Raw genomic sequence first — 13962 nt, 5'->3', positions numbered from 1 at the left:
TACACCCCAAAATTTCAAATCTTTGGCTTTCTGATTATGACACTCTTTAAAATGCTTTGACACACTATGGTTCATGACTCCCTTCTCTATGTTTCTTACATGTTCGTTGATCCTTTCTCTTAATTTTCTATTGGTTTTGCCAATGTATTGAAGGCCACAGGGGCATTCTAGACAATATATCACATTTTGTGTTGTACATTTGATACATTGATCAATAGTATATTCTCTTTTTGTCACATTTGATATAAATTGTGTCCCTTTCTTTCCATACCTACAAGCTTTGCAGAGTGCGCAAGGAAAGAAGCCTTTCCATTCACCCTGCGGTTTTTTAATTTGTGTTCTCTCTGTAGGGATGAAATTGCGCACTATCATTTGACTTAGGTTGTTCGCTCTTTTGTATATGACCTTTGGCTTTTGGGGAATTTTTCCTTTTAGGAGTTCATCTCCCTCCAGGATGTTCCAATGTCGATTTAGGATCCTTTTTATTTCTTGTGCCCCCGGGGTGTATGAAGTAATAAACGATAAACTTAGTTGTTCATTAATTAATTCCTTTTTCTTTTTTTCTTTTAATAGATCTGCTCTGTCTATTCCTCTTAGTTGTTTTCTCGGTTTTTGGATGAGTTTATTTTTGTACCCCCTCTGTTTGAACTGACACATAATTCAGTTGATTTTCTAACTCTATCGGGTTAGAGCAGTTTTTCTTTAGACGACAGAATTGTCCATACGGGATGTTTTGGAGCCATATGGGATTGTGATTACTAGTACTTAATACATAGTTGCAGACATCTACCTTTTTGAAATAGGTTTTAAAATCCAGGAAATCATTGTTTTTGTTCTTCCTTATTTCTAGATCTAAGAAATTTATTGTTTCTTGACTATAGATTAAGGTGAATTCTAATATTTGATCATTTTTGTTTATGTCATTAACAAATTTTAGCATTTCTTCTTCCGACCCTTGCCACAAAAATACTATGTCATCTATGAAGCGTCGCCATAGGATGAGATCACCCCCCAGCTTAGGTGTTACTTTATACTGCTCCCAGTGTCCCAGGAACAGATTTGCATAGCTGGGGGCGAATCTCGTTCCCATGGCGGTGCCCCAATATCTATATTCTCTTTCTGTCAGTTTGTTTTATAAGAGAAACATAAGCTTCTTATTGTTTTGACAACATGTCTCCAAAAATTATATGCAAACTTTGACTTTTCTTGTACTATACTTGTCCTAAAACAGTCACCAAAATATAAGCTGGCTAAGTGGTAGAACAAACTTAGGACTTTGTAGAGAGACAGTGTCATGAAGACAAGTTTGTTCTAGAGAAACAGGTTCCTTTTATAGCTTTAAAAGCTATAGAAATGTATAGCTTAAACTCTCAGAACAGTTACGATATGATGTTGCAGGGCATCGGGTGGTGTTCAAAACAGCAGCAAGTATTCTTAATAAAGGTAAGAGTTTCTGTATTCCAATTATGAGCCACAAGGGAAGCTCATTCACAAAGAAGTAAGAGGAGAGCAAATTGAAACTGAAAAATATTCTTATTTACCATGCCATGAACCTTTTTGTAAATAGGGCATTGCAATGTACAGGAAAATTACCAGTCTGATAGCATGGTCGCACAAGCATGACAAACAACTGATATTAGACAAGAATCTAAGGGGCTGATTTATCAAGGGTTCGAATTGAAAAATCTATTTTTTTTAATTCGAATTTTGAGCTAATTTTAGTGTACTTCAACAAGGAAATAGTCCAAATTCAATTTGAATTTGAAAAAAATCTAAATTTATCATGTGTGTCGCTTTAAAAATTCTGCAGAGTTGCTGTTTTAGCCTATGGGGGACCTCCTAGAACTTATTTGGAGTCATGTGGTGGACTTTGAAAAATCTAAGTTTTTTTTGAAAATACTTTGAATCTAGCTCAATCGAATACGATCTGAATCCGATTTGAACGATCGAATACAGCCTATTCACTCGAAGTTAAAAAAAAAACGTTTTTTTTTATTACATTTCAGTTGGTCTTTTTTTATCTGAATTTTGAGTTGATGGGAGTTTAAAAAAACTCCCAATTACCTCGAAAATTCGACCCTTGATAAATCTGCCCCTAAGTGTAAGACACAACTGGATTCCAGTTCACTTTTCTTGACAATTGTCCTTATGCTCCTCATGGCATTGCTTAGGAATATACTGCTATGCTTGACATCTGGCACTTATTACTCTGAGCAATGCCTCAGGTATAGCCTTTGGTGTAGACTGTGCTGTTGCTACTGACACTTCCAATGTCCATTGAAACAATTCTATCTGACAGGTAACCAAGCCTAAATATAACACAGAAACATTCAACAGACACTTAGAAAAGTGAGCTTTGCTGTAACAGTAATGAGACATAGTTCACTTACCAGAATAATCCCTATTCAAATCACGCTACATATTTTTCTCCCAATTGAAGCTAAGCAGAATAATTCCTATTTATTAAGTTACACAGTGTGTAAGCAATATATTACAAAATGGTCATCATCATGTATATAATAAATAACCTATTATCCTCGACATGACAAAGTTACTCATCCTTTGAAAGATGTAATCCACGTATGGTAAAATGCATTTACCGCCTGTTAGGGCCTATAAGTCTGCTCCATAGAGCTTTGCTTCACTGCACCAAACTATAGATTTCTTATACTAATACTATTTATCATTCTGTATTACTTATCTTTCTAATCAATTTATCTCCTTCTTAATGTAGATTATGAGTTTAAGAATAGAAAATTGAATTAAAAAAAACAGTAATATTGCTATAATACTGAGGGCTATGACATATACATGACAAACATGTGGATAGAAATTTACTTGTAATTAAGGCTAGGACAAAAAAGTGTTTAGGACAAAAAGTAAAATATACTATATAAAATATATTATAATTTTTCCATGCATTACAGATCTTTTTGTAAAATTTTCAAGCAGTAATATGTTGTGCTGTTGAATCATATCTATATACATTGTATATAATCTCCGGAAACACTACCCTGTAATGTTTCTTTTAAAGGAACAGTAACATCAAAAAATAAAATTGTTTTAAAGCAATAAAAATATAATGCAGTGTTGCCCTGCACTGGTAAAACTGCTATGCTTGCTTAAGAAACTCTACTATTGTGTATATAAATAAGCTGCTGTGTAGCAATGGGGGCAGCCATTCAAAGGAGAAAAGGCTCAGGTTACACAGCAGATAGCAGATAAGCTCTGTAGAACATCATGGTTTATTCACTATTTACTGTAACCTGTGCCATATAATATAACCTTTTTTCAATTTCCACCATTGCTACACAGCAGCTTGTTTATATGAACTATAGTATATTTTCTGAAGAAAACGTCAGTTTTACCAAGGCAGGGCAACAGTACATGGTATTTTCATTACTTTAAAACAATTTAAATGTTTGGTGTTACTGTTCATTTAAAGATCCTTTGAAATATCCTTTGAAATACCAGCTCAATTGCATCAAAACATAAAGGAACTTGTTGGCTTAATGGAGAAGGAAAGCTACCAAAGCGGTTTATTGCCAATAGATTAGCCACAATAGTGCAAGCTATAACACTATATTTATTCTGCAGAATGCTTTACCATACCGGAGTAAACAGCTCTAGAAGCTCTCTCTGTTTGTTTAAGATAGTGGCTTCCATATTGTCTTGGTGTGACATCACTTCCTGTCTAAGTCTCTCCCTGCTCACTCATAGCTCACGCTGGGCTCAGATTACAGCAGGGAGGGGAGGAGGTAGGGGGAAAGGGGAGGGGAGAAGGAGAGAGGAGCAAACTGAGCATGCTCATGCCCTAGCCCTGGAGGTTTATGCTGATAGCAGGAAGTCTGGTACAGAAGCCCATGTGTACACTGTGCTGTGTTTCTTTTGACTCAGAGCACCACTACTTTGAGGGTTTACTGGTATATTTATATAGACCTTTCTGATTAAGCTTACTAAGTTTTAGCCTTTCCTACTCCTTTAAAGGAATGACTTGTAAATTGCATATTTTCTCCTGGAAAAAAATATGATTAAGACCATAATCCATATTTTCTGCTCTTAGAACCATTCTTTATTGTAAAGTGTAAAACAGTACCTATTTGAAGAAAATGTTCTAAGAATAGATGGGTAGTTGCTTGATGTCTATCATTATTATGTTGCTTTGTTCAAAGCTTAGTGTAGGTATATACTGAAAAAAATACTCAATTTAAGGTTTGAAACATAACAGTACATTGCCTTGATAGTTTTGGCCAATGGTCAGATTATAAAGTGTATCTTCCTTTTAGAAAATGTTGAGCCACACCAAAGTGCTGTGCAAGGTTTATTAGGGTGACTTTTTTCCCCAAGCCACTTCCACATGAGAATTTATAGCACCTGGAAAATATACCTGTCAGTGTACACCCATCTGTAATAATTCATCGAAATTGAAAATACATACACTGAAAAATATATTCAGAGCAGATAGCACCACTGCCAGAATAGGGACACTTTATGATGATGTTTACACTGTATCAAGTGTAGCAAAATGAAATGCCTTGCATGATAAAATGCTTCCCGTCCTATAATTTGTCTTTAAGTTCCATTACAGTTTCTTCTTTTCTTTTCCAGCTTTATTCACTACCAAGCCTCCCAAGCCATTGTTCCCTGTGGAGAACCAGCCAAGTGTAATAGATGTCCAGCTGGGTAAGTCCCTTTCTGGGAATATTAGATTTGAAACTTCCACTCCATTAACAGATGGGAAAAATGACATGAAACAGGGACAGTTTATTGCCTCTGTTATTACATGCAAATCAATTTGTGTCTCGCAGATTATAATCCTTGAGTATATACTAGTAGCACCAGGAAGTACAGGGGTTGGTAGCAAAGACTACACGTGTTTATTAGTAAAATTAAATGAGTAGCAAAAATAAAATAAAGGAAATGTATTCCTGTTAGGAATGTCCACTAAATGACAATAACATTAATGAATTCAGACTGATAGTGTTAATTACAAAAATTGGATGGATTCTTAATAAATTGCCAAAACTGTATTTTCTGTAACGTGCAATATGCAGGGATAGAAACACTGAACGGTGCAGCTTTTGCAAATATACATTTAGGGGCAGATTTATCAAGGGTCGAATTGAAAATTTGAATTCAATTTTTTTTTTAATGGTCAAAACTGTACTAGGGAGTTTTTTTAAAAAAAATGTAATAACATTTTCGAGATTTATCATACTCTGGCCCTTTATGAATTCAAATTCGACTATTCATAACCTAAAACCTGCCGAATTACTGTTTAAGTCAACTGTTTACTGTTTGCAGCCTTCCCGACATTCAAGTTTTTTTGGAGAAATCTATTCGAGTTTTCGGGTCATTTAAATTAGTCCGAGTATTGTTTTATTAAAACATTTTGACTAGTCGGATTTCAAATATATGGGAGTGTATGGGAGTTTTAAAAAAATCACATGAATTCAAAATTCAACCCTTGATAATGTGCCTCCATATCTAAGGCTGTTGTAGTTAATGCTGAGAGTTGTAATCCTGTGACAAATAGATTGCCCATTTTTGCCTGTTCCTAATACTCATGCAGCAATATATACATATTGGAGCTGTACAGTAATTTTGGATTAATGTAAGGGGCATTTAGCTCAATATAAGGGCAATGGCATGCTAAATCTGGATTCAGAATCACTTCCCATTTATCATCTGGCCTTCCTACAGCACATTCCCAAGCCAAGCTACGGTCACTCGAAAATATTGAATTAAAGGAAAACTATACCCCCAAAATGAATACTTAAGCAACAGATAGTTTATATCAAATTGAATGACATATTAAAGAATCTTACCAAACTGGAATATATGTTTACATAAATATTGCCCTTTTACATCTCTTGCCTTGAACCACCATTTCGTGACTCTATCTGTGCTGCCTCAGAGATCACCTGACCAGAAATACTACAACACTAAGGGGCCGATTCACTAAGGGTCGAATATCGAGGGTTAATTAACCCTCGATATTCGACTAGGAATTAAAATCCTTCGACTTCGAATATCGAAGTCGAAAGATTTAGCGCAGATAGTTCGATCGAAAAAAGTTAGGCAAGCCTATGAGGACCTTCCCCATAGGCTAACATTGACTTCGGTAGCTTTTAGATGGCGAACTAGGGGGTCGAAGTTTTTTTTAAAGAGACAGTACTTCGACTATCGAATGGTCGAATAGTCGAATGATTTTTACTTTGAATCCTTCGATTCGAAGTCGTAGTCGAAGGTCGAAGTAGCCCATTCGATGGTCGAAGTAGCCCAAAAAAAACTTCGAAATTCAAAGTTTTTTACCTTCGAATCCTTCACTCGAAGTTACTGAATCAGCCCCTAACTGTAACAGGAAGAAGTGAGGAAGCAAAAGGCAGAACTCTGTCTGTTAATTGGCTCATGTGACCTTACATGTGGTTTGTATGTGTGCACAGTGAATCTTACGATCTCAGGGGGCGGCCCTTATTTTTTAAAATGGCAATTTTCTATTTATGATAACCCAATGGCACATACTACTAAAAAAGTATATTATTATGATAATGGTTCATTTACATGAAGCAGGGTTTTACACATGAGCTGTTTTAGTATCTTTTAATAGAGACCTACATTGTTTGGGGGGTATAGTTTTCCTTTAAAGTGTGTTCAAAAGACGTTTAATGCTGAAACATGTGCATCATATGTGTCCTGGCAATTGTGATTAAGATAAATGGGGTGAGATTATGGGCACCAACCAGCAGAGCTACTAAATGGCCAGAATTATTGCACAAGTTGGATACATTTCCATCGTGAGCCTTATAATTCATAATGCTTATATTACGGGCATAGTTGGCCACAATGACAACCTTAACATTTAGAGCCATAAACCAAAACCTGCAGTCAACCTGTTTTTGTTTTGTTTGATCTCAACAATTAAAAATATTGGATTACAGCTTTTGAGGGGTAGAGCTTTCAAGAACAACCTAACAAAAAGAATGTGTATTAGAAATAAAAAACCTTCTACTGTGCAACATATATCATGAAAACATTAATAATGCAGCAGTTATTCCAATGTGTCATGCTACACACATGCCACTTCTTTAAAATCAGAAGCAAATGGTTTAACCCTGATTTAAAAAATTATGGGAAAAGAGATACAAATTACACTTTTAAACCTCCATTTCCAACTACGCATCCAGGACCACTTTTTCCTTTGATACAGGATTGAAAATGAGCCATGTCTAACCAGATTTAATCTTTCTCCATCCATGTTCAGACAACCAACTGATGAAAAAATTAACAAATTTCTGAACTCACTTGGTTTTTCAGAAATCGATCTGGTCTGGCTTGCTGCCAAATGATAATTAGGATTTAGGTGGCAAGTTTTAAAACATCATTCGAGCCAGAGCAATTGAAACCTAAGTGAGAACAGAAACACATCAGTTGGTTGGCCAAACATGTATGTAAGATGAATAAATCTTCTCCTTAATTTCAAATCCTAATATATGACCTGTAAAGGAGACTAAACACTTACAATGAATGTGGCTAAAAATGCCATATTTTATATACTGAAATTATTGCACCAGCCTTAAGTTTCAGCTTCTCAATAGCAGCAATGATCGAGGACTTCAAACGTGTCACAGAGGGGTCGCCATCTTGGAAAGTGTCTGCGACACTCACATGCTCAGTGGGCTTTGAGCAGCTGTTGAGAAGCTAAAGGGTTGTCTCAAATTATCAAGCAGAAAATGAGGTTGGCCTGTAATATAAGCTGCTGTTACAATGCTGATTATTTAATTTTGATGCTAGCTGCACTGGTTTCTGTGTTGCCATGTAGTAATTATTTGTATTAATTACTAATCAGCCTTCTATTGTGACATCTATATGATCTATATTCAATAAATTGTGTGTAGGTCACTAAGCTGAGTAAGTGACAGCAGCACAGAGCATGTGCAGTGAATCAGCAGAAAAGAGGATGGGGAGCTACTGGGTCATCTTCAAAGACACTGATCTTCCCTGCTAAAGGAATGTGGTTGCCTTAGGCTGGTGCAGAAGCCCAAAACATAATGTACAACATTTGTAGCCTACTCCTTTAGTTAATGTCTTTAGTTAGTTTTCAGTTCAGTCAGTTTCAGATTGTTCACCAGAAATAATGCCTTTTTCTAATTACATTCTATTTTCTATTTGTGACCATTTTTCTAATATTGAAGTGTAAAGTTTAATTTTTCACCTTCTTAATCAGCTATTGGAAGGGGGGGGGGTGTCACTGACTCCTTAATTGTTTTAACGGAATGTAGGAAAGTGTAACAGTTCACAATGCTCCTGGATTACTGAGCTGCCAGATTGAAACCCCAGAGACAAGAACATTTAAACTTGGATTTTGGGAGAAAGGTACAAAATACAAGATGGAAAGCAATTGATAAAAGTGTTTATTAATGGAGACAAATCTGAAAACAACTGGACTGGAAAAAGTGTTTGGAATGTGAAAAACTCCTTTAAGTTTTAGTTCTCCTTTAAACCCGTTCCAAATTTAAATCTTGACTCATTTTTAGAAATTGTCCCCCTAATGCCAGAAAACTCCTGATTAGAACAATTCAGAAGGAAGGAGAAGCTGTTCACCTATCAAGAAGTTTCTAAACTGTCAAGGGTCGAATTTCGAAGTACAAAAAACTTCGAAATTCGAACATCGAATTAAAAAACTTTGAATTTGAATATCGAATTTGAATTTTTTCAACAAATTTGGCAATCCTGCGGTCGAATAAAAATCGTTCTAATCGAACGATTCAAACAATTTTAGAGATTGATCGAAGGATTTTTATTCGATGTGCAAAGACTTAGAAAATAGTTGTAGAAGGTCCCCATAGGCTAACAAAACACTTCGGCAGGTTTAATTTGGCGAAGTATTGAAGTCAAAGTTTTTTTAAAGAGATAGTACTTCGATTATCGAATGCTCGAATATTCGAACGATTTTTACTTTGAATCAAAGTAAATTCGAAGTCTTAGTATCCTATTCGATGGTCGAAGTATTCAAAAAATTACTTCGAAATTCAAACTTATTATAACTTCCAAAATTCACTCGAACCTTAGTAAATTTGCCCTTTAATAATGATCAGAAAATGCTTAGGAAAATGACTCAAAAGACATGAATTGTATTCCTTTTCTGTGAGCAGAAGAGACTTTAAAAAAGCATTGCGTTACATCGTGAAGGCATCCTGTAAAGCAGAGGATGAGTTAGAAGCTTCAGAATGCTTTTTCTATGACAATTTCCAGCTGACATTTTACTGTATACCCATTTAAGTCTGTAAGGTTTTGTCACTTATGTGTCTAGAGAATCCAGTTTATAGTTAAAAAGTCAGCATTATATTTGCAAGCCGCAGGCTGTTTTGCAATGGGGCTGCCCTGCCAAATTAGCTCTTCTACAGGGAATGGGAAACACAGTTTTGCCTGTGGCTGCAGACAAGGCATGCACTGGTCAGATGTTACTATTTGTGCTTTTCTATCTGTCAAGCCTTAGCATGAGGGATCGGCTCATTACTTAGATATTTGTACTATCAAGAGATAAAGGACATGTTAAACAGAGCAAAAGTGTAAAATGTGCTGTACAGGCAAATCTCCTATCTAATTTTGACACAACCTCTCTGGATATGCTATGGGAATATCAGTACAATAGAACAAATACTTACCAAGTACAAATCAATAAACCATTGACTCATCACAAGGAAATGTTTATGAATTGCCATTGTCTATTCTTATAGGAAAAATGTTACTTTGAATTAGTACCGTTTCATATATATATATATTTTTTTTTTTTATATATATATTTTCTCTTAACTGGCTGGTGAAGTAAAGTATCTGACCATCTGAACAACATCTATACATATTTGAGTTAAAGTTAAAATATACATATTGCTTGACTTATTGAATACCTTAATAGACATCAGCAATATCCTATAATATACAGGTATGGGATCTGTTATCTGGAAAACCGTTATCCAGAAAGGTCCAAATTTCGGGAAGGTCATCTCCAATAGCCTCTATGTTAATCAAATAAATAACATTTTTAAATATTATTTCCCTTTTTTCTCTAATAATAAAACAGTACCTTGTACTTGATCCTAACTGAGATGTAATTAACCCTTATTAAAGGCAAAAAAATTATATTAGGTTTACTTAGGGGCTGATGTATCAAATTTTCAAATAAAAATAAAAAAAAATTTGAATTTCGAGCTATTTGTTTGTATATCGACTAGGGAATAGTCCAAATTCTATTTTGAATTTGAAAAAAATTAGAATATCGAAATTTATCATGTACTGTCTCATTAAAAATTTGACTTAGACCATTCGCCATCTAAAACCAATCGAATTGCTGTTTAGCCTATGGCAGGACTTCCTAGAACCTAGTTGGAGTCAATTGGTGGATTTTGAAAAATCCAAGTTTTTTTGGGGAAAAACTTTGAATCAAATTCGACCAAATGCGCTATTCCTTTGATTCGTACGATTCTAATTCGGCCAAATACGGACCTATTCGATCAAAAACAGACCTATTCAACCAAACAACTTCGACTTCATTTCCGTTGGTCTTTTTGAATTCGAATTTCTAAGTTTTTTCAATTCAAAAATTCGACCCTTGATAAATTTGCCCCTTAATGTTTCAGTTATTTTAGTAGACTTAAATTACAGAAGATCCCTTATCCAGAAAAGCCCAGGGTGCTGAGCACCTTCTGAATAACGGGTCCCATCCTGTATTTTACAAGCAAGACAATGTTCTATTGATTTAGAAATCAATAGAACATTAGGATACACAGTGTATACTTATATTACATTTGCACATTTTTTGTGGAGGGAGTTCAATCTTGTAACCATCTATTTGTTTGAAATTGTTGAAATAAATAAATATTGGCCAATGTATATATGTTTATTTTCTTATATATAAGCACAGATATTATACAAACAATACTTAGAAGCAGAACAGCAAATTGTATTGTAATAAAAAAAACATACATTTTACATTTATCATACGTGTCAGACATGAATAAAGGGCTTCAGAAGCTTCACTTTATATTTTAACAGACATCTATATATTTCCCTGTAGAAAGGCAATAGCTGTATAATTCATGTAGGTTTCTAAATGGAAAGTCTGCAGTCAGCGCAGCAAAGGAGCAGTGTGGTGAAAACATTCTGGATCTGGATTGAGACTGAATTACTGGAGCCTTATGTCAAAATGCTGTTACCTGACCCATTTCAGTTTGCATATTGCAGCATCAGACCATTTACTGTTTGCGCTGTCACAATGATTGAATCAGAGAAATGTTGCTAGGTTTTGTTTCCAAAGATTGCAATGTGTTTTGGCATTAGCAAAGAACTAATGCTAAACTTTAAACATTCAGTCTACCCCTATGAATTGTGTGCAATGGCGTGCATGGTGTAAAATGTAGGGGGTCTTTGATATTAAAGGAGATGGAAAGTTTTTTTATACTTGGGGTGCCAAAAGTTAGGCGTCCCCAAGTGATTGTATTTACTTACCTGACACTCCAGGCTGGTGCTCCTATCCTTATTTACAAAGGTAAATTGTGTACAAGCAGGACCAGCCTCAGAAATCGCAGGGCCCCGTACGACAAAATTTCCTGGGCTGCACCCACCGCAAGCCCCACCTACAGGTCCGCCCTCCCCACCCCACAGTAAAAAAACAAAAAAAAATATTGGTGGCTATAGTTCCCACATGTTAATAAAAAATAAAAAGATATTGGTGGTCAGGGCCCCCCATAAAAAAAACAATTCTGACCAGCCCCCCCCCTTAAAAAATATTGGTGGCCAGGGCCCCTTAAACGTCCATGCCTTCCCGAAGTCAGCAGCTCTCAGAAAGATGGGGGGCCCGGATAATCAAGTAAGTGTTGCAAGTTATGACTACCTTGGACCAAGCAAATATGTTACAGAGGTGATGCACCAGAGAAGATGTATTGCATGAGCCACAAATAGAAAAATGCAGCAATTACAATCAACAGAAGTGTTCCACTGACACGTGCAATCTAGAAATCTGAACATGCACAAACAGAATTACGAGGCAAAAGCTTGTAGGCTAAAAGTGTTAGAAACACACTGTGCTACTGTTGTGCTGGACAGGTTTTGAGTGGCATACTGTCCCTAAAAGGAGGAGGGTACTTGTCATATGCAGGTCAGGAAAAATCCAACCCACACCAACCCTAGCCCATAAAACTTTAACTTGCACCTGACCCTAACCTGCAAGATGTTGCCTTTGTAGGTCCAGTGCCCAAACAGTATTCATGTCGTCTTTTCTAAATGAATCTTTGGGAGCAGTAAAGGCGTGTGCTTCCCCAGTCTGACCAGCAACCAACCCTAATCCATAATTGTTGGCAAAAGTTCAACCTGAACCCGCCCACCAGTCGTCAACCTGCACATCACTAGTGGGTACTTACATAATATTATTATCTCCAGTCAAGAAGACAGAGCAGTAGAAGCACTTCTAAAAAAAAAATTAAGAAAATAGAGCAAAGTATACTTAGATATGCAAAAGGCAAGTCCCAACAAGTCCTGTACAAGCCCTGTTTTTCAAAAAGTGGGAGCACTGTGTAAAATGTAAATAAGAAGAGAATATGATGATTTGCAAATGATTTAAACCCCATATTGCATTGCAAATGGAACAAATACAACATAACCTGTATCCATTGGCACTCATTAACTTGAACATTTTAGTGATATACAAGTTAAGGGGCATGACAACAACTTGCTTACCCATGCCCTCATGAATACTGTCCTACCAAATGCAGGTAGCCCTGTGTTCATCAGGGCAATGCAGGCCTCTGTGCTTCATTTTGGAGTGCAGAGACCTGTGGCAAATTGGTAGAATGCAGGGCAGGGAGCAAAGTGCAGAAAACCTGCAACCTGCTCTGCACTTAATAAATAAGTATTTTTCCTTGGCTGCCTATGGGACCTTTAGGAAAGGAATGGTGGGTTTTTCTGGTGCATCAAGTAGAGTGACAGCTAACTATAAGGGGAGATCTGAGGTGAGCAGCGAGTACATGATTAATGAACAGGTGAAAGACTTGAAAGGTGTTGGTTGGAATGAAATGATGTAATTAGAGAGAAAGAAATGTAAGGAAAAGTATGAGTAGGATGAACTGCAATGTACCAAGATTAAAGGGATCCTGTCATGGGAAAACATGTTTTTTTCAAAACGAATCAGTTAATTGCGCTACTCCAGCAGCATTCTGCACTGAAATCCATTTCTCAAAAGAGCAAACAGATTTTTTTATATTCAATTTTGAAATCTGACATGGGGCTAGATATTTTGTCAATTTCCCAGCTGCCCCCAGTCATGTGACTTGTGCCTGCACTTTAGGAGAGAAATGCTTTCTGGCAGGCTGCTGTTTTTCCTTCTCTAACTGAATGTGTCTCAGTGGGACATGGGTTTTTACTATTGAGTGTTGTTCTTAGATCTACCAGGCAGCTGTTATCTTGTGTTAGGGAGCTGCTATCTGGTTACCTTCCCATTGTTCTTTTGTTTGGCTGCTGGGGGGGAAAAGGGAGGGGGTGATATGACTACAACTTGCAGTACAGCAGTAAAGAGTGATTGAAGTTCATCAGAGCACAAGTCACATGACTTGGGGCAGCTGGGAAATTGACAATATGTCTAGCCCCATGTCAGATTTCAAAATTGAATACAAAAAAATCTGTTTGCTCGTTTTGTATTCCAATTTCGAGTTCATGGGGGGAGTTTATGGGACTTTTTACAAACTCCCATGATCTCTGAATTCGACCCTTGATACTGTAAATCTGCCCTTTAAGGTTGAAGTGAAAATTCAAATAAGAAATTAGAATTTCGAGCTAATTTTGTGTACTTTTACTTGGGAATAGTCCAAATTCGATTCGAATTTGAAAAAAATTTATAAATTTAAATATCGAAAATTTATCATGTACTGTCTCTTTAAAAATTCAACTTTGACCATTCGCCATGTAAAA

The 13962-nt window shown here is 36.2% G+C and overlaps 1 protein-coding gene across 1 annotated transcript in view; it reads left to right on the top strand.

Moving 5' to 3' along the window:
* LOC108700132 (X-linked interleukin-1 receptor accessory protein-like 2) overlaps window positions 1-13962 on the top strand; it is a 470858-nt gene that overhangs the window by 311299 nt on the left and 145597 nt on the right. The window contains exon 6 of the mRNA XM_018233033.2: window positions 4609-4683. Within this exon, the coding sequence (XP_018088522.2) occupies window positions 4609-4683 (75 nt within the window). The remainder of the gene's footprint in view (window positions 1-4608; window positions 4684-13962) is intronic.

The sequence above is a fragment of the Xenopus laevis genome, chromosome 8S, assembly GCF_017654675.1.
Source record: "Xenopus laevis strain J_2021 chromosome 8S, Xenopus_laevis_v10.1, whole genome shotgun sequence".
Taxonomy (NCBI): Eukaryota; Metazoa; Chordata; class Amphibia; order Anura; family Pipidae; genus Xenopus; species Xenopus laevis.
This window is presented reverse-complemented; position numbering and strand designations above follow the sequence as displayed.